Source organism: Cyprinus carpio, chromosome A4 (assembly GCF_018340385.1).
Source record: "Cyprinus carpio isolate SPL01 chromosome A4, ASM1834038v1, whole genome shotgun sequence".
Classification (NCBI taxonomy): Eukaryota; Metazoa; Chordata; class Actinopteri; order Cypriniformes; family Cyprinidae; genus Cyprinus; species Cyprinus carpio.
The window spans coordinates 26,204,318-26,231,752 of NC_056575.1; the positions used below are offsets into that span (position 1 = coordinate 26,204,318).

The window sequence follows — 27,435 nt, forward strand, 5'->3', positions numbered from 1 at the left end:
TAAACCATTTACCAGTGGTTTTGGCACTGTGAGCAGGTGCCAGGTCGTGCTGAAAAACAAAATCTTCATCTCCATAAAGCTTTTCAGCAGATGGACGCATGAAGTGCTTCAAAATCTCCTGATAGCTAGCTGCATTGACCTGCCCTGCCCTTGATAAAACACAGTGGACCAACAACAGCAGCTGACATGGCACCCCAGACCATCACTGACTGTGGGTACTTGACACTGGGCTTCAGGCATTTTGGCATTTCCTTCTCCCCAGTCTTCCTCCAGACTCTGGCACCTTGATTTTCCGAATGACATGCAAAATTTGCTTTCATCCGAAAAAAGTACTTTGGACCACTGAGCAACAGGCGCTTCTGCCGCTGTTTCTGGTTCAAAAGTGGCTTGACCTGGGGAATGCGGCACTTGTAGCCCATTTCCTGCGCACGCCTGTGCACGGTGGCTCTGGATGTTTCTACTCCAGACTCAGTCCACTGCTTCCGCAGGTCCCCCAAGGTCTGGAATCGGTCCTTCTCCACAATCTTCCTCAGGGTCCGGTTACCTCTTCTCGTTGTGCAGCGTTTTTTGCCACACTTTTTCCTTCCCACAGATTTCCCACTGAGGTGCCTTGATACAGCACTCTGGGAACAGCCTATTCGTTCAGAAATTTCTTTCTGTGTCTTACCCTCTCGCTTGAGGGTGTCAATGATGGCCTTCTGGACAGCAGTCAGGTCGGCAGTCTTACCCATGATTGCGGTTTTGAGTAATGAACCAGGCTGGGAGTTTTTAAAAGCCTCAGGAATCTTTTGCAGGTGTTTAGAGTTAATTAGTTGATTCAGATGATTAGGTTAATAGCTCGTTTAGAGAACCTTTTCATGATATGCTAATTTTTTTGAGATAGGAATTTATGGTTTTCATGAGCTGTATGCCAAAATCATCAGTATTAAAACAATAAAAGACCTGAAATATTTCAGTTGGTGTGCAATGAATCTAAAATATATGAAAGTTTAATTTTTATCATTACATTATGGAAAATAATGAACTTTTATCACAATATGCTAATTTTTTGAGAAGGACCTGTACACAATAATTATGATAAATACTGACCAATACTTAATTATATTACTTTTATTTATTTATTTATTTTTACTGAAAATTATATATTTCAGTAAAACAAGCAAAATGTAATTTGTTTCATTATGTGATATAGCTATCATATAGCATATCAGTTAAATAATGAATTAATACTTAAATTAATGAAATAACTATATTTTATTTACTGACAACAATAGGAAACATGAATAAATAAGTGAAAAGAATGAATAAAAGCAAGCATCACAATAAATAAATACTGTACATATACACGTGAACAGCACATGAAACAAAGATTTATTCAAACTTATTGTTCTAACAATCATGTATTTACAGGCGGTGAACCCCACATCCTACTTCCATCTCAACACAGCTGTGCCATTTTTGCAGCTTTATTCTGATGCAGCTGACCACCCACCATGTCCACCTTCGCCGTCCATCACGTCCCTCATTGCTTCAGTCAGATTGGAATCTGATCATGGATGGGAAAGGGACATTGAGGCTGTCCTTGCCTGAGTGCACCCATCTGCTTCATCACCCTATACAGAGAACCTTACAGAACCCTGTGCAGGCTCGTTTCAACAACAAGCACTCCTGTGCAAGAAGCATAGTAGAGCGACCTTTTGGCATGCTGAAAACACGCTGGTGCTCTATTTTCTTCAAGGCCTTGGAGGTGAAGCCTGCCTTCATGACTGAGGTTGTTGTATGCTGCGCTGTGCTTCACAATCTCGCTCTTCTCAATGGGGACACTGTTGAGCCAGAGGATGAGAAAGACCATGATGATGGCCCCCTGAACCCCACAATCTTGAAGCAAAAGTAGGAGAACATTTGGGACAATCTGGCTGCAGCTGTATCTGCTCCAAACATTTGTGTGCCTGAGAACATCTACCTGTAAAGCATTTAAACAGGTTAAAACGTTTTACGATTAATGTTGTCAGCATTCCATTTCTTGCCAAATTTTATTTAATGTTTTCAATTACATGTTAATTTTTGTTATAGTTTCATTACTTTTATGGTTTAGTGGGCTATACCACTTGTAAGAGCCATATTTCATATTCCAGAATTTATATTTTCACATTTTTATTATGTAAATTTGGTACAATAATTGTTTTTGTTAATAAGTTATTTACTGTTGAATATATTTACTTGGTTTATATTTGCTCTTACTGCGCATGTTCAGTGACGTCATTTTGGTAGTTTGTGTGAAAAGATATTGACGCATATGCAGTAAGTTTAGACGAACGGAAGAACACAAAGCTTTTTGACCGTTTCATAATTGTTTTTCATATAGCATAAATTGGCTAACAAGTATCTCTTCAAATAAGTTGTTGAGAAGATATCGCTGAACAAGAGGATTATGCTGTATTTGAGAAATGTGATTCTTTATTGATTTGGAAGAATAAACCACGATGAAGGAAACTTCGAGACTTCGAGTGATGAATACAAATTAAGAAGAAACGCGTCAAAACTTGTGAAATAATTACAAAGATACTCACATGTCCCCCACAACTAAGTCAAAAGCTTTCTCCGTTGTTTAAGGAATTATTGCAAGTGCGGACGTTACAGCACGTTAAAGGAAGACCGTGCATGCGAAGTCAGAAGGGCGAATGAAGGGATATCGATCATCTTCTATGCAAGAAGTGTTACTGAGCAACTTCTATCGTAAGTGAACTTGCACGCTATTAAGTTTCATAAATGGCGGACAACAAAGACGACGACGATGATGCTATTACGCGGTCTGACCGCAAGCATGTTACACTTAAACCATACAAGACAAGATTCCCGGAGAAGGAAATGGTAAAAGTTGGAAAGGACGATGAAGTATACCAATTTGACCTGCCACATGTGAGTCATGAGACAAGTGCGTGCACTGGGGGGGTTCTCACCTGGAGACAAAACTGTGTCTCTGCCATAGTTCCTGTCAAGACGACCAAACAGTAAAAAGAGTGATACGTATTTGGGAAGTTGTTATGGGCTTTATGGACCCCAGGCAGCTCTGCCACCTTCTGTACTGATGCACTAGTACGACGGTTTTGAATGTCCCAGGGTAGAAAGACGAGCCGATTGATGCTAAGCACCATGAACTCACAAGACAAGAGTGGGAAAGTTATGTCCTCACAAACTTGGAAGTGAGTGGAATTTTTGGGGGAGGGAAAAACTCTTCATTGAACTTCCCAAAGTGTTCACATCAAATGAGAATACCAGTGTCAATGGAAAACATTCCACACACACAACATGCTGTTGAGAAAATGGCCTATACCTAATGGGTTGGAAAAAATGTGAATCTTGCTCATCATTGATGCTGTGAGGTTGAAATCCTCTATAGGAAACAAGGAATTTTCAAGCTTCTGCCGATACCATTGGAAAGTAATTAAAGAGTTAAGCAACAATGGGCCGTATTGCAGTGTTGAAAACTGCCCTTGGATGGGTTTTTAAATGGGGGACCTCTTAGCGGAGACCTGTTGAAGAAAGCATTAATGGAAGATGCCACAAACAAAATCTTACCAGTCAACAGGAATCTTTCCATGAGAGCGTGTAGCAACAGATGCTGATTACAACAGTTAAACACGATGTTCCTGAAAGAAATTGTTATGACAGCAAGTCTGAATTGTCGCAGACATTGGATTCACCAGTGTTTGTTGAATCTGTGGTCTAAATCAGTGCAGTGTTTTTCCGCTGGTCACTATTATGTTTGACCATTCTATAAGAAAAAAAGTTATCCAAATGACTACGAACAATCGCACTGCTGCTGTCCAGCGAGCACTAAATATCAAGAAAAAAGTTCAGGAAAAATCCCTCCTTTCTTCATGCAGAGTGCACAAGCTTCATGACTGACATGCTAAACAAAGGTTACGCAGTCAAGCGGAATAACTCACACTAAGATCGGTCAAATGGTCAAGTTTGGTATATCTCATCAGGTTGATACCATCCTCAGAAGGAAAAAACTGAGAGTTGGGTTGATACTTGCTGCAGTTGCCAAGGAATGTCGTTAAATAGTGAACTTCTACAAGGTCAGGCCATGTCAAAATACACTCATTGGAACGTGCTCACTCGCTTCAGGACAAGAGTCAGTTGCCATGATTGCAGATCATTTGAAGCTATTGTACTACCAGGTGAGAGGTCCTGAAAAAAGACATGCATGACTGCTTCGTTTCCCTATGTGGCCAGGGATGGGGATCTAAATCAAAACTTGGATGAGTACAAGCTTGGTTGTCGCAACTTCTTTGTTGCTAAGACATGTGCTGTTTCCTATTAATGAAAAAAAAGCAACCAGCCTTACCTCCTGGTCTTTTCAGAAAGGAAGACTTGTATGCACGTCGCAAGTGGAAACAAATTCAGTATCTTGCTGACCTATTCTGGAAGAGGTGGGTGCGTGAATATTTACCTTTGCTCCAGGAGCGTCAAAAATGGACTCAGGTAAAGAAAAACCTTTCAGTTGGAGATGTTGTCCTGATAATAGAAGACTCGTCTCCAAGAAATTCGTGGGTCTTTGGAAGAATCATGAAAACGTTTCCAGATGAAAAAGGACTTGTAAGACGTGTGTTGGTTAAAACTAAAACCAATACCTTGGAAAGGCCTGTTGACAAGTTGTGCCTTATCTGTGAAATGGACTGTTAACTACTCCTCAAAAATTGAGTGTTTCTATACCTTATAAAGACTTTGGAAATTCCAGGAAATAAACAATAGACACTTATTGTCTTTAAGGTAATGCATGATATAAGTATTTTTTGGCTCTTTTGTTTTTGTTAAAAAGGTAATTGTCAGTCTGCTTGCCTGTCAATTAGGGCCCGGTATGTAAGAGCCATATTTCATATTCCAGAATTTATATTTTCACATTTTTATTATGTAAATTTGGTACAATAATTGTTTTTGTTAATAAGTTATTTACTGTTGAATATATTTACTTGGTTTATATTTGCTCTTACTGCGCATGTTTTTGGTTCAGTGACGTCATTTTGGTAGTTGTGTGAAAAGATATTGACGCATATGCAGTAAGTTTAGACGAACGGAAGAACACAAAGCTTTTGACCGTTTCATAATTGTTTTTCACATAGCATAAATTGGCTAACAAGTATCTCTTCAAATAAGTTGTTGAGAAGATATCGCTGAACAAGAGGATTATGCTGTATTTGAGAAATGTGATTCTTTATTGATTTGGAAGAATAAACCACGATGAAGGAAACTTCGAGACTTCGAGTGATGAATACAAATTAAGAAGAAACGCGTCAAAACTTGTGAAATAATTACAAAGATACTCACATGTCCCCCACACCACTGAAGTGGTAAGCAGAAAGTTGTTGGTTTGATCTCCGCAGCCGTCACCACCAGTGTGTCTTTGAGCAAGGTTGTTTTCTCCAGGTTACTCGGGGGGGACTGGGGGTCCCTGTAATAAAAGCACTGTAAGTCACTTTGGAAAAGAGCATCTGCCAAATGCAGAAATGTAAATGTAAATAATTGTAAATGTGATTTTTGTAAATCCTTTTTTGTAAGTTTCTTGGACACAAATGCTCAATAAAGCTGCTTATTTCTTAAAGTTCACTTCTTCGAGTTACTACTTTAATATAAATGAATGCATAAATTTTCATACAATTTCTATTGGGGGGGGGGTTTAAAGGGTTAGTTCACAAAAACAAATATTCAGTTATAATTTATAGGGCCAGTTGTTGGCAACTCGAAATGTCATGTTATACACTAACTAAATCATGCAATGTCCAGTCTGCCCTAAATTTCTTGTTTGGTAAGAGTCCTGGCCTGAAGACATGTAAAGGCCAATATTCAATTATAATCATAGTGCCACCTGTTGGTAACAGAATGTTATGTTTTACACTAACTCAAACATACCATGTTCAATCTGCACCAAACTTCACGTTTGATAAAAGTCCTGGCCTGAAGATATCTACATGCCCATATTCATTTGTAGTCATAGCGCCACCAGCTGGCAGCAGGATGCTTGGCACATATAAATGACTTGGATATATTCCTTGAATATTTACCACTTTAAATGCATACTGCCCACTGTTCGCTGTTTTCCTAAAGCCACCTGGTGGAGGTGGTTCTGGGTGCGAGGGCTCTTTCAACGCTGCTTGCAGCTTTAAATCTTCTTCTTCTTCTCTAAAACTTCACATTTGATAAGAGTCCTGTCCTGAACACATGCCCATGCCCATATTCAGTCAAAGTCATAGCGCCACCTGCTGTCAACAGGAAGTGACATGTGACAGGTGTAACAAACTCCTCCTAGAGATTTAATGACAACAACATTATATTTGGTCAGTCTAATCTAAAGGCCTTTGCGATGTTAAATTGTGAAGATCTTGAGTTTTCATTAAAAGGTGTGTCTGTGGCGGTCTGACAAATTTTGATGTTTCGCCATGGAAAAGGAAGTTGCTGTAACTCAGCCATTCAATGTCCGATCTGCCCCAAACTTCACACATTTGAATAGAGTCCTGGCCTGAAGACATCTAAAGGCCAATATTCAGATATAGTCATAGTGCCACCAGCTGGCAGCAAGAAATTTAGCACATATAAATGACTTTGATATATTCCTCCTGAAGACATCTACACGCTAGAATTCAGTTATAGTCATAGCGCCACCAGCTGGCAGCAGGAAATTTAGCACATATAAATGACGTTGATATATTCCTCCTGTATTTACCACTTTAAATGCATGTTGCCCACCATTCACTGTTTTCCTAAGGCCACTGGGTGGAGGTGGCTCTAGGTGTGAGGACCCTTTCAATGCTGCTTGCAGCTTTTTAATATTTATGACAATTGTTCATTAATTTTCTATTATGAATCAGTCATGTTTTCTGTGTTTGCAAATCTAGGGCTGAAAATCACAATTAAATTATAGAAGAACACTGGATCTAAAATGAGTCACTATGAGGAGAGAGAGGAGGCAGATATTGTTCACTATCAGAACCAGAGTGCAGCATCTCCAGAACCCAGCTGTGTGTCTATAAAGAGTGACATATCCATCAATCTGCCTCCTTATCTCAGTGATGGGTCAATGACCATTGACCCCAGGTGAGACAATAACCAGTGCTGGAGTCAAGAGATAAAATTTAAACATCATTGTTAAAAAAAAAAGTTATTTATATTTTTTTTCTCTAGTGATACTAAGAAAAAGTGATATCTCTAGAGCCCAGCTGTGTGTCTATAAAAGTGACATATCCATCAATCTGCCTCCTTATCTCAGTGATGGGTCAATGACCATTGACCCCAGGTGTGAACAATGTCGATCAAGAGATAAAATTTAAACATCATTGTTAAAAAAAAAGTCATTTATATTTTTTTTCTCTTCCTTTTAGTGATTATCAGAATCTCCAGAGCCCAGCTGTGTGTCTATAAAGAGTGAACATATCCTCAATTCTGCCTCCTTATCTCAGTGATGGGTCAGTGACCATTGAACCCAGGTGAGACAATAACCAGTGCTGGAGTCAAGAGATAAAATTTAAACATCATTGTTAAAAAAAAAGTTATTTATATTTTTTCTCTTCCTTCTAGTGATACTAAGAAAAAGGGATCAGAATCTCCAGAGCCCAGCTGTGTGTCTATAAAGAGTGACATATCCATCAATCTGCCTCCTTATCTTAGTGATGGAGCAGTGACCATTGACCCCAGGTGAGACAATAACCAGTGCAGGAGACAAGAGATAAAATTTAAACATCATTAATTTAAAAAAAAAAAACATTCCTGGAGATGAGACAGATCCTGCATCCAAATTCATCTACTTACAGGTGCTTCTCAATAAATTGCAATGTCGTAGAAAAGTTCATTTATTTCAGTAATTCAACTCAAATTGTGAAACTTGTGTATCAAATAAATTCAATGCACACAGACTGAAGTAATTTAAGTCTTTGCTTCTTTTAATTGTGATGATTTTGGCTCACATTTAACAAAAACCCACCAATTCATTATCTCAACAAATTAGAATACTTCAAAAAAATTCATAAGACCAAAAAAAAAAAAAAAAAAAAACATTTTTAGTGAATTGTTGCCCTTATAGAAAGTATGTTAATTTACTGTACATGTACTCAATACTTGGTAGGGGCTCCTTTTGCTTTAATTACTGCCTCAATTCGGCGTGGCATGGAGGTGATCAGTTTGTGGCACTGCTGAGGTGGTATGGAAGCCCAGGTTTCTTTGACAGTGGCCTTCAGCTCATCTGCATTTTTGGTCTCATTTTTCTCATTTTCCTCTTGACAATACCCCATAGATTCTCTGTGGGGTTCAGGTCTGGTGAGTTTGCTGGCCAGTCAAGCACACCAACACCATGGTCATTTAACCAACTTTTGGTGCTTTTGGCAGTGTGGGCAGGTGTTAAATCGAGCCGGCCCGAGACTCGAACCCACAACCTTAGGGTTAGGAGTCAAACTCTCTAACCACTAGGCCATGACTTCCCCAACTTTATGCAGTTGCATAATTATACAGTAACTTTAACAAATACCAAACCAAACAAGACCACAGGTCTTAATTAGTGAATTGAATATACTTTAATTTTATGTTATTTTGTACATATTATTATGAATGTGTTGCAGTTGCAACACAAAAGGTAGGAAAACCTTTTTATAAATCCTTTTATAATGAGATGAAAAGTTCTCAGCTAGAGTTTTTGCGAATACAGCATTTCCAGTGGACTGGAGACACCAGCCATCATTCTGTGTATTTCTGCAACTGCTGGCAGAATCATCCCCAGGTTTGCCAGTTTATATTGTAAACTATCTGTCAGTTTTGGCAAATAGTGTGAGTACTCTCACTAATTAGACATCAGCCTGTTTTGCCACAGCGCGTCCATCTCAAACATCTCAAACACTGACAGGCGTCTTTCTGTCAGTGGTGTTTAACTTTGCTTAAAACATGACTGTGTTTGTAATATAAAGCAGTTGCATTAACATGAGTTGTGCTCGTGATGGAGCGGAAGTGGCGCGCTCTTGGAGCAAGAGAAAACCATGATGCTCCGACTTTCAAAAATCTGCTGCAAAATCTGCTCCAAAAAAGCGGCAAAATCACGCCGCTCTACTCCTTGCTCCACTTCCACTCTGCTCCATTCACATGCTCTGGTTTTGGGCAATATTAGCCATTAAAGTGTGCACAGATACACAAAGTTTACCAGAAAACACCTCTGACACATTCAGAAAAGGCCAGTGAGATTTGGCGAGTGAAATTTATATGCCCAGCCACTCCTTGGACATCCAGGTATAAAAGATGGCTGGCTTGCTTCACTCATTCAGGTTTGTGCTGAGAAGCTGAGAAAGTATTACAACCAGTTCAGAGTTGCCATAAAAGGCTTTCACCTTTTCTCTTTTTTTATTTTACAGCTGAGCAACCTGGTTGTTAACCCTCTTGGGTCTGAGGGTTTTTTGGGTCCAGGAGAAATTTTGACATGTCCTGACATTTGGCATTTTTTTCAGTTTCTTATAAAAATATTAATGGTGTTATAGACTCACAATCAGAGACCACGAGACTCTTGGCTATCTTCAGCAGGATTCTTTAATGACTGCAGCACCACACAGCACATTCTCAATAAAGTCTGACTAAGGCAGGCATACGTTGCATTTTATAGGCTTTCAATGGGCAGTCCTAATCCATACTGGCCCTACTGGGGTTAAACAGAAGTTGCAACAAACCACTTATAATAGTTCATCATAATTTTCATAAGGAAATACACAGCACACTTCAGGGGCAATGGATGATTTGGTTGCAATTATATAGAAACATTAATTCAGAGAAAGAAAGGGGAAAAAATCTTAAAACTCAAAACATCATAAAATAACACAAAAAACCATACACCATGATTTTGTCTTATCAGTACACGTTTATTGACCCATATTTCTCATTATTCAAACATTGTTCCCTAGCACAAACTTTGCTCTTCATAGCTCATACCCGAACATGTTTGAATCGCAAACGTCATGTCAACATCACCAAATCACATTTTAAACACCATTACAGTCCATAGAGTCCATCAGAGCATTCTCAAAATCTGTTTTAAAACACATAACCTCATTCAACTTCAGCAGTCATTTAATCTCAGAATGCATAAGCTGAAACTCCCGCCGCTTACCACCCTAACATTTTCAAACAGAGCAGTTAACTCATAGAGAATTAATATCACTCAGTCCAAAAATTCCAGTGTAGGGACTATCTTCCAGACTTTCGACATGTAAGCGAATACCAGTCCATAGTGTGGCATTGGCAGAACATGATTTACTCGTCTTCCGCTTTGTGTTCTCCCATATATATCCGAGTCCGCACATCTACAACACTGCAAGTTATGCCTCAACACTATTATCTCCCCAATAATCCCCCAAATAATTTTACAAGGTGAGAAAAATGTACCCCTGACTGTGGCTATGTTTACATGCACAACTTTTGTTTCATTGACTGATTGAGTGAATTAATTTCAATTGTTGAATCTGAATTTGTTCTGAATCTAAATCTGTAGAGTTTATAAGAAAACTAAATAAAGTGATCAGGTTGATGTGCGCATTTAGGTCCCAACCTTAAAATTGGAATCGATTTTTTGACATGAGCACACTGCACGAATATGAAAGTCATGAAAGTTGTGACATTTGCCAAGTATGGTAACCCATACTCGGAATTGGGGCTCTGCATTTAACCCATCCAAGTGCACACACAGCAGTGATAAGTGAACACACCCGGAGCTGTGGGCAGCTATATCCAGTGCCCGGGGAGCACCTGGGGTTAAGTGCCTTGCTTAAGGGCACTTCAGCCATGGGTATTGAGGGTGGAAGAGAGCGCTGTTCATATATAGATGGTTCCCCTGAATATAGATGGTTCCCTGCTGTTTGTGCATTATAACTATTCTTCTACACTGTTTCTTTATTTGTTTTAAACAGCATACTTAACATTCTTTCATTTATGGTCATAATTTTGTGACAATGAGCATATAAACCACTGTGACGTGCTGCTCATATTTATGACAGAGTAAAAATGCCCCTACCCGCACCCAAAACCAGTCGTCTATCCTTGCGGCTTATGAAAATTTGATGCAACCAAACTAGTAAATGTTTTCACATTTTTGTCACAATAACACGTTAACTAATGCAAATAAGAAAAGAAGAAAGGTTTTCCCCTTCCTCCCGATGTCCACAAGATTTAACCACAAATGCCTCACCCAATGGCAGCAGCAGTCTATTCAGTAGTGCAAAGAGCCAACTCTGTGCTGCGGCGCAGTTCCTTGACTGCCTCAAAGGGATGAAGCCTTGCCCTCATCTAGATCTCTAAGCAAATCAGCTTGATAAGCTTGTAACACAGCTACTGAGTGCAAGACTCCACCAGCTTGACCTGGACATACGCCTTGCTATTCAGATGCGAGTTGGATTGAAACGGTCTAGATGGCAGAGCAAAAGTCTTTAAAAAAGACTACTAGACTATAGCTCATTCGCATCTCCTCTACAGGGGGCATCCTTGCATATCCACACTCAACCACAACCTTGACATTAGCATAATCCACATGCTGAAAAAGATGAAGCCAAGCTGAATATGGCTTGTCCCACGATCTCACTAACTCCATGTGAAGGTTGGGAAAAAAGGGGAGACTTCTGGGGGTCATGACCGGCCAGAAAGTGCTCGTCAAATCTGCCACGGCGGGCTTCTGATTACATGGATAGTGTTACATCTGGTGAAAGTAAGGATGTGGATGTGGTTGGTGATGGAGATAAAAGTGTAAGAAATTAATCTTACCAACTTAGCTCCAGTCCCGGAGCAGATGGAGCAGAAGACCACCATGGAGGAGCAGAAGACCACCAGGCCAGAGAAAACAGAGCAGAAGACCACCACGGAGGAGCAAAAGACCACCAGGGCAGAGCAGACGGAGCAGAAGCCCACCAGGGCGGAGCAGATGACCTCCTGCGCACAGATTTCGAAATACTTCCACACAAATGACATGATAGCGAATGATTACAATGTAGTCTGTGAATGCGGGCGCACTTCCAGAAAAATTGGCCGAAAAACACCAAAAACCGTCCGATTGCCGATCGCTTATTTTAAGCAAAAACCGGCCGGTTCCGATTTATGGCCGGTCAACCGGTGCATCCCTAGTTCATAAGTGGGTACTACTGACACTTCTGGAGGTTCTGCAGCAGATGCCACCACCTCTGGAGGTTCTACAGCAGTATCAACAGGAAACAGGGAAAGATCATTAACATTCTCCTTAACAGGACAGGTACAGAGTTCAGCAACGGTCCCTTTGACCGCGAAAGGGCAGACTGAGAGTTTATAAATGGCCTCCTTGGCCATGGCTGGGCAGGCAGACAGTTCATAAATGGATACCACTGACACCTCTGGAGGTTCTGCAGTGGATGCAGCCACCCCTGAAGGTTCTACAGCTGTAACATCAGGAAACGGAGAGTTCAGTAATGGTCTCCTCGACCGCAACACTACAGGCTGAGAGTGCATTACTGGGCGCCACCACCATGCAAGGAGCTGAAGCGAGCGCCTCCACCTCGAGGTTCTGTGGTGGTGTATGCAGCCCAAACACACCATAGAGCAAACATCAACAAGGGAAGTGCTTCAGACAGGGGAGTCAGTTCAGGAACATGAAAGCCAGAGTGAATGGATTTGGGGATACCAGCTGCGCCTGCTGACACCAGCGGTAGAGCCTCCATGCTGGATGCCAGTCAGGAATACTGACGAACTGACCTCAGAGATATGGGTGCAACAAACAGGAAGTGACATGACTCTGAATGATCAGCTGCGACATGACGAGACTCTGGATGACCAGCTGCGACGAGACGAGATGAGACGAGACTCTGGGTGATCAGCTGCGACATGAAAAGACTCTGGACAATCAGCTGTGATGTGATAAGACTCTGGAAGATCAGCTGTGACGTGAAGTGATTCTGGAAGATCAACTTAAATGCGACAAGACTCTGGAAGATCAACTAAAATGTGACGTGACTCGTGAAAAACTTTGACTTTAATGGCTGATTAATGCCGTCGCAGAAAAAGTCTATCAGGACACAGTCCGGCAGATCAGAGAAATAAGAGAGATCCTAATACTCTTGTACATAGTCCTCGAGTGATCGTGTGCCCTGCTCGAGGGCTAATAATAGTCTTGTAATGTCCACACCTGGCCAATGTCCTTAAGAAATGCTGCTGGATCCCTTGCGTGGCCAAGTATTCTGTTACGGGGCAAACAAGACGTGAGACATGTGGATCCATTTGCAAAGCTTTTATTTAAAGGCGTGGTCATAAAACAGGCAAGGTTCTGACAATGGCAAACAGGTATATTGAGGGCAAGACAAAAGAGTAATCAAAATGGGCGTGAGTCAGCCGACAGCAAAAGTTATCCAGAGGGTTTGACAAGAGGGGAAATCCAAAAACACGAGCAATAGTTCAGGCAAGGTGCAACCACCCATTTTTTTAACTTTATCTTAAACACTTTTATAATTATGAAAGGGTCCTTAGAAAATCTTCTGTCCTCTAATCCCTGGCTCATAGACCCCTGGTCTATGAAACCTATGTTATTACTATGAGTATTCCTATTCCTTCCTGTGTTACCCATGAATAATGACAGTCTGCTCTCGTCACCACAGGCCAGAGTGTATTACAGTGTCTGACATCTCACTTGCAAGTTCACACCTCTTTTTTGTAGGACAACCATCTCTGCATCCTTGAAGTGGGACAACCTAAGAGGCATTATTAAAATCTACCATCAAAAGCTTTTTTTCTTGAGACAGTTTAAAAAGTTTGGCATATCTAAAGTTGGTATGTTAAATTTTTATGTAACTGTGATTGAAAGTATGCTGACTTTCTGTATTACAGTGTGGTTTGGGAGCTCCACAGCTCAGCAGAGATTTCAGATTTGTGCAGACTGCCTCGAAAATTATTGGTTGTGAGTTTTCCACTATTGATAAGATTTATGTCTCACGTTTGAATCCTCACATCCAACTCGATTCCTGGAGGGCGACAGCTCTGCACAATTTTGCTCCAAACCTAATCAAACACTCCTGATCCAGCTAATTAAGGTCTTCATGATTACTAGAAACTTCCAAGCAGGTGTGAGTTGTAGCTGGTTGGAGCTAAACTCTGCAGGGCCCTCCAGGAATTGAGTTTGAGACCAGTGCCTTAAAGTAAACTGTTACTGAAAGGATATATATCTATACTATATATGTACTTATGTATGTGTGTCGTTTTCTCAATGTATGTTATCATTGTTGATGAGCTCACCAAGTAAAATTCCAAACAACTAGGTTATGGCAATAAATAAATAATATGCAATATCAATATATGTTCATATACAATATCAATATATGCTCATATAGAGTAAAAACATAAATGTGTATATTTGCACAGCTATATATGAAACCTATTAGAAATTAGAACAATTTCATATATTGACATATAAACTTATATATGTTTATATATAAAGAGTCAATTTGCAAAAATTAACTTTCATAAAATTTATTTTCATAATGTGTTCCCTTTCAAGGGAACTTCGAACTGCGTCCTCTAGGGGTCGCTATGGGGAACACCTCGTCGTGACCCGTGTCTGAAGCATACAAATGAAAAAAACACCAACGAGTTGGCCGGCGACAGCCTCTGACGTCACTACCGGTGCGACTATAAAAAACAGGCATCGGGAAAACACGTCATTCTCTTCTTCGTCTTCACTGACTGTTTTGTTTGAAGCGTGCATCTGAAAGACCGGTAAGAGCGCTCTTTCTCTGTCTATCATGGCGACTACTAGCAAGCGTTTAGACAATGTGTGCATCCGTGTCGGCATTATTTGACACCCGATGACACACACGATCTTTACGTGATTTGTTTGGGTAAAGAGCACGCACGCGATGTCTTTGAGGAGGCAATCTGCGTGCATTGCGAGCGTTTTTTTTTAAGGAAAAAGCTCCGCTCTCGTTCGTCTCTCTTTCCGAAATAAAAAAAAAAAAAAAAAGGCAGCCATCTGCTTCCCGCGGTTCAGGACCCGCCGTTGCTGAGGCATGGAGGAGAATGAGCTCGTGAGAATTTCAGGTGGATCTGTCTGAATGGTTTAAAGAGGGACTTTCCCTTTCGCGCTCATAATGGCGTCGGACGAGAGAGAGCCTCGGGAGGATGATGTTATATCTTTAACACTTCTGATACTGAGGTTAGTGCTCTGCTGGGTTTTTACCCAGGAAAAAGCAGGAGATATTTTGAGGATGGTGAAGAAGCTGAGGCTGAGCCTTCTCAATTCTCCTGCTCTGCGTATGTAGAGCTGTTGGAGTTTATGGATCGCGCCTCGATGAGCGTTATCTTTCCGACCATAGCCCTTCCAGCTCAGGTGAGCCTTCCATTTCTGCCTGATCTCCATACTGAGATCGAAAGGAAATGAAAGAGGCCGTTTTCTTCTCGCATCCATCGGTTTCAGCATAAGAGTTTTGCCGACATCGAGGCGATGCGCGAAAAGGCTATGAGAGGATGCCCCCTGCAGAAAGAGCTTTCATTCTGCGGGGAGACATCCTCTCTTAATCTCCCTCCTTGCCATCTAAGCCCCTTCAAGCAATGCATCTTGCTTAAATGGCAGGGCATACGCAGCAGCAGGTCAGGCTGTGGCTTTATTACAAAATAAATGCTTCAAGCATATCAGACTGATCTGCTAAGAGACCTGGATAAAGGCGAAAGCCCTTTTTCCTGATCAGGTAGCCGAGCTGCGCCGCACCACAGGCCTCTCTCCGGGCTACCAAGAAGGCCGCCTCTGCCAAGCGCAGGACTATGGCGGCCATGGTGGTGGCGGAGAGACATCTGTGGATGAACCTGGCAGACATTGGGAAGAAAGAAAAAGGCTTTCTTCTCGATGCTCAGGTTTCGCCTTCTGAACTTTTCGGTATTTCCGTTGAGACGGTGATCGAGAAGTTCGGGGAGACGAAGGCGCACTCCGCTGCTTTCAGATCCTTCGTTCCACGAAGGTCCAGGTCTGAGCCCGAACAACATAGGGGTCCTGGCCTGTCTCGATCTGAGGATCAAAGACGGGCACAGAAGGCTAGTGTCGCGACTCACGCTCCTCCCCCACCTACGGGCAGGGTTAAGAGGAATTGTGGGTCACAAAGGGGTAAGCAGAACCTAAGGGATGTGATCCAGACGAGGCAGCGTTCTCGTCTGAGTCAGAGTGATACTGAGGTATCTACTCGTTCCCTTTAGGGATTTTTAACTTCTGCTTTTATCCTCCCCTTCCTAATTCCCCCTGTAACCACCAGCTCTCCACCCGATCGAGGTTAGGTGGGAAACCTCTAACGCATAACAGTCTCCTATGCTGGACCTATAATGTTTTTGGCTGGTTCTATGTTCATAGCAACCACCTTACTGATGGTCCGGACTAAAAGGAGGCGCCCCTTGAGCGGGGCTCCAGCGCAGGGAGGTGGGAGTATAAAGATAACCCTTTCTGTATATACTTATGTGTAAATTGCTGGTGGTTATGTGTCTACTAATAAACTCTGTGAGTTTCCTTTGCAGTGCTCAGTTACAGTCTTTACTAAACACTCGTCAGCACCAGCCATCCGGCTTCATGTTCCGGTATTAGGCGGCTGAGATCATAGGTTTCTGCGGGAGCCTCCTTGATCATCAGGCCTGGCACAGCACTGCAGGGAATTTCATGGATGTCCGGCCAGGTCACCCTGAGGGGTCTCCTGGCCGCTTAGGTGCTGTCGCATCCAGCGGGAAGTGAAAGGTGGCAGTTACAGAAGTCTTCTTGTATATGCTGCCTCAGGTGATGCTCCCCTCGCTAGAGGTTTATAAAAAAATTCGAGCTTGCCCTCTCCCGTGCGGTTCAGCGCCTCTGCGATGCTTAGGAACCTTTAGGTACACACGCTAAGCTCTGTGTACTTTCTGAAAACCACATGGTGGTCAGTGTGCACGTGAACACTTTGCGCACTTTCTAAAAATCCACATATTGGTAAGTGTGCACGCAAGACTCTGCGCACTTTCTGAAATCCTGTATGGTAGGGTTACGCGCTCCGCCTCGTTCCCTTTCTTGAGATGATTAGACCTTGGTTCCTTGGGCTCCATTTCAGCCAGTGTGTATTTGTTTATACACTTCAAGCATCGCTTCCCTCAACATGAGGGGCTATTCGGGGCGATTTCCGTGGTAGTTTAGCAGCGCTCCCCTTTTCCAAGAAGGGTCGCCTATGAGCGTGCTACTCTGGATTCAGGAGTTCTCCTCTCATATGAGACTGAGTTCACTGTTTTTCCCAGAGCGCTCCAGCATTATTTCCACAGATCGAGTTGATGACTCTCAAACACACTTTTTTGAGATGCACCATTCCATCTATGAGCTGCTCTATCAGAGTGCCACGAGAGCCCTTCCCTAGAACAGTATTTGAACCATGATATGGTAAGTGTGCACGTGAAGTCTTTGCACACTTTCTGAAATCCACACTGTGGTAAGTTTGCACGCTAGTACTCTGCGTTCTTTCTAAAATCCTATATGGTGAGGGCTTCGCGCGGTTGCTTCGTGCCCTTTCTTGAGTTGGGTAAAAAGCCCCGTTCATCTTGGGCGCCACTCCACCCATGTATCCTCGGATACCTATCTAAACAGGGTGTTGCTACTGGAGATCTGTTGAGACAGCTCCTTCAGCAAGCTTTTGCGGAAGCAAGATGTAGCCCCTGTGTGACAGGCTAGACTTAGTATAAAATGCTAGGTTCCTAGCCGTATCCCTTTAAAGGAATCTGGCCTGATTCCAAGCCTTTAGCTCTACCACCGGCTGAGGCCCTAACAATTAAGTTGGGTATGTAGCTTAGGCCTTTGGCCATAAAGGGTATTGTCACAGACAGCCGTCTAAACGTCCCGGGGGCAACTCCCATTGAAATGGTAGAGTTGGTACTTAGTGTTCGCCATGATTCTGGACCTGCACTCCCCTCAGCATGGCGGCGTGGGTATACTGTTCCCCATAGCGTTAACCCCTAGAGGACGCAGTTCGAAGTTCCCTTGAAAGGGAACGTCTCAGGTTACGAATGTAATCATGGTTCCCTGAGTAGGTAACGAGACACTGCGTCCTCTAGCTCCCTGCCATGCTTCGGACGCAAGCTTCAGACGAAGAAGTGAATGACGTGTTTTCCCGATGCCTGTTTTATAGTCGCACCGGTAGTGACGTCAGAGGGCTGTCACCCGGCCAACTCGTTTGTGTTTGTTTTTTTCTTTTGTATGCTTCAGACACGGGTCACGACGAGGTGTTCCCCATAGCGACCCCTAGAGGACGCAGTGTCTCGTTCCCTACTCAGGGAACCATGGTTACATTCGTAACCTGAGACGTTTTTTTTTGTTGTTTTTGATTTAGTATCGGTCAAATTACAGTTCATTTCTTTTTTTTGTGTTATTTAGTGCTGTCAAATGATTAATCATGATTAATTGCGTATCAAAATTAAAGTTTTTTTTTACATTATATGTGTGTATACTGTATATATTTATTATGTTTATATAAATACAAACACATGCATGTATATATTTTAGAAGAATATGTTATGTTTATATATTAAATATATTTTATAATATATATACAATATAAGAATATAAATATATAAATGTATATACATGCAAATATTTTTCTAAATATATACTTTATGTGTGTATATTATATATACATAATAAATATACACTGTACACATACATATATTATGTAAACAAAACTTTTATTTTGGATGCGATTAATCGCGATTAATCATTTGACAGCCCTAGTAATAATAACTCAAAAAAATATAGGTAACTTACAAAATTAAAGTTAACTGAAAGTATGTTATATATATATATATATATATATATATATATATATATATATATATATATATATATATATCTATATATATATATATATATTGTTCTTTTGTAGCAAAAGGAGATAACATTCAGTTAATCTTTATAATCTCCTCAGCTGACAATGTAGACGCCTGACAAACTTTGTTGTCGTGATTACACATAATACAGGGAGCTTTTCCCTCGCCACTGTAATGTTCTGCTTTAGCAAGGTTCTGTGAAAAAGTTCAGGTTATTATTTCTTTTTATGCCCTGAAGAAGATATCACAGGTTCATCAAGTTTGTCAAAATTATCTATCCTCGATCACTTTTAGTCAGCTTTGACAAAAATCCTTTAGACAAAACTCATCTTTTCAAAGTGACTAGCAGCCTTGTCACCTGACCTGAATACTGCACACTGATTCGTTAAAATGGGCTTATTGGGTTGTGTTCGTGCTTCTGCTGTAAAACATGAATTCACGATGACAGTGGACTGTACCAGTTTTTGTGACGAAACGTGTTTAGGGTTCAGAACGTGCTATATGTGAAGAATAACTTGCGGCAGTCAGTTCATTTTTTTTTTAAACTTGCCATTTATTGTCTTTTCCAAATGAACTTTTTATTTGTATAATACATATTTTGACATACTCATATATAATTATTAATACCCAAAACAAATATGTCTTTGTAAGCATAATACACAAATCACACATACATGCATAGCACATTATTTACATACATGTGGCAAATATGTCATTAATATATATGTCAGAGTCTAAGTATGTGTTTTACATATAAATAATTAAATGTAAGTAAAATATGTTTATGATAAAAATTTATGGGATATATAAATATAATAGTAACACTTTACTATAAGGTTGTAATAGTTACCTTTGGTTAAGCTTTGTACATTTTCAATGTCCTGACCATTAATAATTAATGGCAAAACAGTATTTTTCCTCCTTCAGAAATCAATCACCATTTCCTTTTTTTTAGGGCATTCACCTAAAGACTATTGGTAAAACTCCATTCAATTAATGTAGACACATCCCTTCTATAGTCCTATTCATTATTGCCTGTTATTAGACCAATCAATTTAATATCATCTGCAAACTTAAAAATTTGCACTGATTTACAGTGTGAGACACAGTCATTAGCATTCACAGAATACAATAATGGTGACATTGCACATTCTTGTGGAGCCCCCACATTTATTGTCTTAGGACTCTTAAATGTATTATTAATTCTAAGTACTTGTAATCTATACTGCAGAAAATCCAGAATCCAAAGAGCAAGGGAGTGTTGAACCCCCAATTGCTTTAACTTATCAAAAAGTTTAAATCTGCATTCAATACAGTTGTTCCAGTTATAGTCCACAAAAGAGTCCTGACATACTGTAGGTATCAGGGGCTTCAAGGTGTTGCAAAATTTAACGAAGACAGAGCCAGGGGATCATCATTTGACTTGTTAGGCTAATAGGTGAATTGGTGTGAATCCAGACAGATTGTAGAAATTAAATTCCTAACTACCAATCATTCAAAGATATGCATAACAACCAAAGTTAGGGAAACTGGTCTGTAATCATCTAAGCAACTAATATTCTGCCTTTTTGACACTGAAATAATAATGGCTGCTTTAAAACATGCTGGGACCCTGCCTACTCTTAACGACCAGTTTAATATATCAGTAAATATTGGGGCAAGGATGTAAGCACTCCACTTTAACATTGCAAATGATATGGAGTCAGGGCCTGCTGGCTTCCTGCTGTTCTATATAGCAGATTCCTGACTTCATTTTCTTCTATTTTGTAAGACCATTCCTTGACATTTCACTTAATTGGTATAATACATTTAGATTTACTTCGATAGCCAGGAATGAGAAAAATTAAAGTATGGTCTGATTGCCCCAATGGAGCCCAAGACACAGAGTGAAAAGCATTAGGAAACACACTATAACATTGATATAAGATCTTATTAAACCTAGTCAACACTTTAATCTTCTGTTTGAATCTGGGCAATGTCCTCCTCATATCAACATGATTGAAGTTCCCAAGAAACAATATTGTCGAGTCTGAATATGAATTTTCTAGCTGCATAATATGGGCAGCCGGCTGTTGAGCTGCCTCATTAGCTGCTGCTTGAGGTGGAATATACACAGCAACCAAAATAACAGGAGTCTCTGGCCAGGTAAAAAGGTCTGCAGCTGCCGTTGAGATTACCTTTATATCTGTGTACCACCGCTGAATCACACAGAAATAAATGCCTCAGACTTTACATAGGAATGTCACAATACCAAAAATATAGTAGTCGGTACTGATAAAAGTAAATTATATTTGATACCCAAGTCAATACCACGGTAAAAAATACAATAATACTTTAACATTAATTCCTTTTTTACACCTTTTAACATTACAAAAACACAACATTAGTGGTATTTGGCCTTCAAATAATAAATAAAATGAAACAGTTTAGCATAGTATTGTCACGGTACCTACATTTCTGTAGTCTTTACTTAAACCAGTAAAATCATTTTAAAATAATTTTTTTACATTAACCTTTTGAGCGGTACGGTCCCACATATGGGATTCTTATTTCAGTGCCCCTGGGCGTATGGTCCCACATATGGGATTTAGAACGTTTGGTGACGTCGCATAACTGCCAAATTCAAACTGCGTTTTCGCGCGTTGGGTGGCGCTGAGCCAAAGACAGACGTACACTGCTCTTGTCATATTATCACAACTATGCAGTATTATTAACCACATAATGCATATTTTAGGTTTCAGACATTTAAATACACATACATACTAGTAAAACAATACATTTAGAGTTTGAAAAATACACACATATGTCTATGGAAGCAACAATAATAATCCATTCAAATTTAATTTGCAAATGTTTTTTTATTCATATCAGATACACATAGTGTAAGTAACTATAAAGATCACTCTATTCTTCACCCAGGTCACCGGCCACTTATTACTTGTATTTCGGGAGAAATTGATGAATTCACGAGCTGTAAATTCGACTGACAGGACTCTCTGAACTGCAGCGCGAACAAACATGGTGGCGCCCGTCTCACATTACAGATCACGATCAAGATCATTTAGAAAGGTTTTTAAACGACCAAACACACTCATTTACACATGTTTATGAATCGGAATATCAGATTGTTCATGACATGGTATGCAAGTTTGTGAATATTTGAAATTTAAAAAAGGAAAAACTAAATAAAAGCGATCCATCTGTCATATAGTGTTATTGTGGATGCGGTGTGTCACGTGACAAGCCTGACGTGTCGCCATGGAAACAGTAAGGGGAACGTTCTAAAATAACGGTCGTCTTAAAAAAACTCACTTTGGGGGGACCGCTGGAATATTTTAAACTCACCACTGAAAAGGTTAAAGACACTGACAGTCACTAGTAAATTAGGCACAGTCACTGTAAACACAATGCATGGGTTCAATATAGTGACACATCTGATTTCTGTCTCAGCGGTTTAAGTACACTTAAGACGTAACCAACCATTTCTGCGGATACTCGCCAAGACGGGTATGTGACATATTTTTGTATGTATTCGTCCGTTAAAGCACAAGAAGATGCCGGAAAAAATTAGGGGTTCACACGTTGGCAGAGACACAGCTCTGTGTGCGCACGCTGTACACACAGAATGCACAAATACAGAATTGAGTCGTCTTGCGCGTCTTCTTGTGCTTGAATGCTTTCAAATCGATTTAATGTTTAAATTGGCAAGTCATTAAAACATGTGCAAATTATAAACATTCGTGGGGACGCAGCATTGCCCTGATCAGGCCAGTGACAAATCCGTAAACTGTTCTGAGTGTCCTTAAGCTGGCCCTGGGGCATTGGGCAGTCCTTATTGTCACTAACTGTACTCACACAAATATAGGAGCTTAGAAAGCAGCCGCCTGTCAGCAGGTCGTTACTCCATACTACCAGTACTGTGTAAAGGCTGGTATTGTTACAGTTTTAAAATGTAAGTATTGAATTGGTACCGAAGTATTGGTAAGTCTGACAACACTGCCTTTTCACTTCAGTGAATTTGAAGTACCATCTGCTTGGAATAAGAAGAATCCTGGCTGATATAACGCAGAGTCCGGAACACTCTCATTCAACCAGGTCTCGGCAAAGCATAGCATGGAACATTTAGCCATGTCATTCTGTTACTTAACAAAAGAGTCAGTTCATCCTGTTTGTTAGTAAGACTAATATTAGAGAGTAAAGTACTCTGCAGTGGCATTCAATGTTTTCATTTCCTAAACCAAACTGTCGGCTCTTCTGTCTCTTTTCCTCCCACATGCCGCTCCATAACTTAGAGGGATAGCCTCTAACCTAACAGTATCCACTGGCCCAATGACAGAGTCCTCTGAATAGAAATGTAATTTGGGCTGAAATGCAATCATACTGTTCCTTATGTGCAATAAAATAATAAGAGACATATATGTCAAAATATGTATTATATATACCTACATATATATATATATATATATATATATATATATATATATATATATATATATATATATATATATATATATATATATTATATGATATAAATGTATATGTCAATATAAGAAATTGTTCCAATTTCTAATAGGTTTCATATATGGCTCTTCATATATGTACATTTATGTTTTTACTCTATATAAGCAGATATTTTACATGCAGATATTTCATATATGTGCATATTTTACATATGTGTATGGCAAGGGTGCCCAAACCTGCTCCTGGAGGGCCACTGTTTTGCAAAATTTAGCTCCAACCCTAATTAAACATCTGAACCAAAGTAATCAAGGTCTTCAGACTAACTAGAAACTTTGAGGCAAGTATGTTGGAGCAGGTTGGAGCTAAACTCTGCAGGGCAACGTCACTCCAGGAGCAGGTTTGGGCACCCCTGGTGTATGGGTTTGCAGATCAAATTGGTATAGTTTCTGTATAAAATGAATCTGGTCCTGTAAAAAAACAAAAAAACAAAAAAAAAAACATGGCTTTATTACAAAATCTTGCCATTCATTCACATTCATTCTTTGTGTTGTTGTTCTTGTTTCTGCTGTGTGGATAGATATGATCAGACAGGAGACCCGCAGCAGGATTCTCACCACCCAGTAGATTATGAACTACAGAGAATCAAAGACCAACATAAAACCAGCATGAAGAACAAATATGAGAGCTTATTTGAGGGAATTAACCTACACCAAACCCTGCTGAACAGGATCTACACACAGCTCTACCTCATAGAGAGAGAGAGTCAAAGGGTGAATGAAGAACACGAGGTTTTTCAAATGGAGAAAACAGCCAGAAAACAACACTCACAAGACATTCCAATCTGCTGCAATGACATCTTTAAAGCCTCACCTGAACCAGGATGTGAGGACAAAGACCAAATCAAGAATGTTCTTACTAAAGGCATGGCTGGAATTGGAAAAACTGTCTCTGTGCAGAAATTCATTTTAGACTGGGCCGAGGGAAAGGTCAATCAAGATGTAGATTTTATGTTTGTGCTTCCATTTCGAGAGCTGAACTTGATTAAGGATCATCAGTACAGTCTTCACAGACTTCTGCTGGACTTTCATCCTGAACTTCAAGATCTGGACTCAAAGATTTATGAGGAGTGTAAAGTTGTGTTCATCTTTGATGGTCTGGATGAAAGCAGAATCACACTGATATTTTCAGATGAGCAGAAAATTTCTGATGTGACTGAGACTTCAACAGTGGATGTGTTAATATCCAACCTGATGAAAGGAGAGCTGCTTCCCTCTGCTCTCATCTGGATCACCTCCAGACCAGCAGCAGCCAATCAGATCCCCTCCAAATACATCAACCGTCTGACTGAAATTCAGGGATTCAATGAGCCTCAGAAGGAGGAATATTTCAGGAAGAGAATCAGTGACCAGCATCAGGCCAGCAGAATCATCTCACACATCAAAAGAGCAAGAAGCCTCCACATCATGTGCCACATCCCTGTATTCTGCTGGATCTCATCCACTGTGCTTCAGAAGCTCCTGGAAGAAAATCTGAGAGCAGAAATCCCTCAAACTCTGACTGAAATGTACATCCACTTCCTGCTGATTCAGATCAACGTGAGGAATCAGAAGTATGAAGACGGAGACAGAGAGACACTCCTGCAGTCCAACAGAAAAGTGATTGTGAAACTTGCTGAACTGGCTTTCAAACAGCTGATGAAGGGCAATGTGATGTTCTATGAGGAGGACCTGAGAGAGAGTGGCATAGATGTCACTGATGCCTCGGTTTATTCTGGGATTTGCACTGAGATCTTCAAAGAGGAATCTGTGATTCTTCACAGGAAAGTGTACTGCTTCATACATTTGAGCTTTCAAGAGTTTCTAGCTGCTTTTTATGAGTTTTACTGTCACCTGATGAAGAACTCAGAGTTTTTGGATGACAAACATGATAGTTACACATCTAAGAAAAACACTTTGTATGAGCTATTAACGTCAGCAGTTGATCAAACCCTTCAGATTGAAAATGGACACCTGGATCTTTTTTTGCGGTTTCTGCTAGGCATTTCACTGGAGTCCAATCAGAGACTCTTAGAGGATCTGCTGACACAAACAGAGAACAGCTCAGAGACCATCAGAGAAACCACACAGTACATTAAAGACAGGATCAAGAGATTTTACTTATCAGCTGACAGATCAATCCTGCCATTGAATGATTGTTATAATCATCTTTCAGCTGACAGATCCATCAACCTGTTTCTCTGTCTACTGGAAGTAAATGATCAGACATTATATAGAGAGATCCAGGTGTTTCTGGAATCAGACAAAGTCTCAGATAATAAACTCTCTGCTGCACATTGCTCAGCAATAGCCTACATGCTTCAGATGTCAGAAGAGGTGCTAGACAAGTTTGAGCCCATGAAATACAACACAACAGATGAGGGTAGACGGAGGCTGATACCAGCTGTGATGAACTACAGAAAAGCTCTGTGAGTATTAATTCATGTCAGAGTCAGAGATTCTTTACTTTCATATACAATTCAATTGAGTTCATGTTAATATGTATAGCACTTTTCACAATAGGCACTGATGCGAAGCAGCTTCACAGACAATGAATGTTTCTGCATTACAATTAGGAGTAATTATCCATATTTAATCAGATATAACTGGAGTACAAGGTTACAATATAAGATGTATAATGTGGATACTTGGCTGAAGAGATGTATCTTTATCCTAGATTTAAACAGAGAGTGGTCCTCATTTACAAAATGAATGAGTGACAGACAATTGGGCGTATGGTCATTACCAAAAAATTAATAACTATATATCCAAATAATAAATTGTATATTTGTAAGGAAATTAAAGTGTGCATAGTATGGAAAAAAAGGCATTTGTGAGAGGGGACCTTGTAGCTATGAAAGATGCTCAGAAAGAATTGAACTACAAATTAAGGGTAGCTAGGAGGAAAGAGAGGGAGAAATTTAAAATTCATTGTTCGACTATGAACTCTGAAAAAAATATGGGACTCTATGAAATATATGACAAATATGGCTCCAGCTAAAAGCTCTAACAATGTGATATATGAGGGGGCAAAGGCAAATGAGTTGAACGATTTTTATTGTAGGTTTGAAGTAAGAGATTTTTCACAGGAGCAGGAAACTCCTGTGCAAAATTATGCATCCCAAGCCCAGATATCATCTGTATCTGATTCTATAACCATTGACCAGCATATGGTGGAAAGACTGTTTTCACGTGTCTGTTCCAGCAAGGCTTCTGGGCCAGATGGCATCTCTGGGCGACTATTGAAATCTTGCAGTGAAGAGCTGGCAGAAGCCTGGTGTCCCATTTACCAGAAGTATTTAGACACACATACAGTTCCCTCAATTTGGAAGAGTTCTATGATTATCCCTTTCCCAGAAAAGGCTAGCTGTAAGGAGAATAATGACTATCGTCCAGTGGCACTTACTTTAGTAGTAATGAAGTGTTTTGAGAAAATTATGATTAACTTTGTTAAAACAGAGGTTAGCTGTCTTTCAGACCCATCTCAATTTGCATATAGGAGCAATAGAAGTACAGATGATGCTGTTATAGCCATGACACATTTCATAAATAAGCAACTAAATGATTCTAGCTCATATGCATGTCTGTTATTTGAACGTGAAAGTGAAAGGCATGACATTTGCCAAGTACGGTAACCCAAGTACGTTATTCCTATGTCTATAAATTTGTTAAATAGTGGCAGTATGGAGCTGTAATTGTGTGTGTGTGTTTTTTTAGATACAGTATTAGGTTTATTTATTTATTGTTGTGTAATTTTTGGTTGTATAGTTTGTGTAGTTGATTATTGTGTGCTAATTGTGAGCTGACTGCAGCATGGGTGATGGCCCAAGACAAATACTTTAATGTGGGACAGTAAAGTTTACCTTACCTTACCTAATCTTACCATGCAAAGCTTATTAATCAATATGGACATGAGCAGTGGCTACGATCAAATCTCGAGCTGACTGCCAGTTTTTAAGTTAGCGTGAACTTGTGTGCAGCATAGTATATCTGGTGGAGAATTGTTATGAGAGCAATTTGTTAATTTACATTATTTTCCTGACTGACAACCGCTGCTCATTAGTCAATCATTAACTGTTAAGATTAGAATGTCAAATTA

The 27,435-nt window shown here is 40.2% G+C and overlaps 1 protein-coding gene across 4 annotated transcripts in view; it reads left to right on the forward strand.

Annotated features, from left to right (window-relative positions):
- LOC109079857 (NACHT, LRR and PYD domains-containing protein 12-like) overlaps nt 1–27,435 on the forward strand; it is an 83,876-nt gene that overhangs the window by 5,750 nt on the left and 50,691 nt on the right. Inside the window, exons 2-4 of one of the 4 annotated variants that reach the window (XM_042744992.1) lie at nt 6,900–7,098; nt 7,579–7,695; nt 23,879–25,765. In XM_042744992.1, the coding sequence (XP_042600926.1) occupies nt 6,944–7,098; nt 7,579–7,695; nt 23,879–25,765 (2,159 nt within the window). In that variant the 5' untranslated portion in view covers nt 6,900–6,943. Of the gene's footprint in view, nt 1–6,899; nt 7,099–7,202; nt 7,298–7,399; nt 7,488–7,578; nt 7,696–23,878; nt 25,766–27,435 lie in introns of those variants that run through there. The other 3 variants (XM_042745002.1, XM_042745010.1, XM_042744997.1) reach the window with 3 other exon arrangements.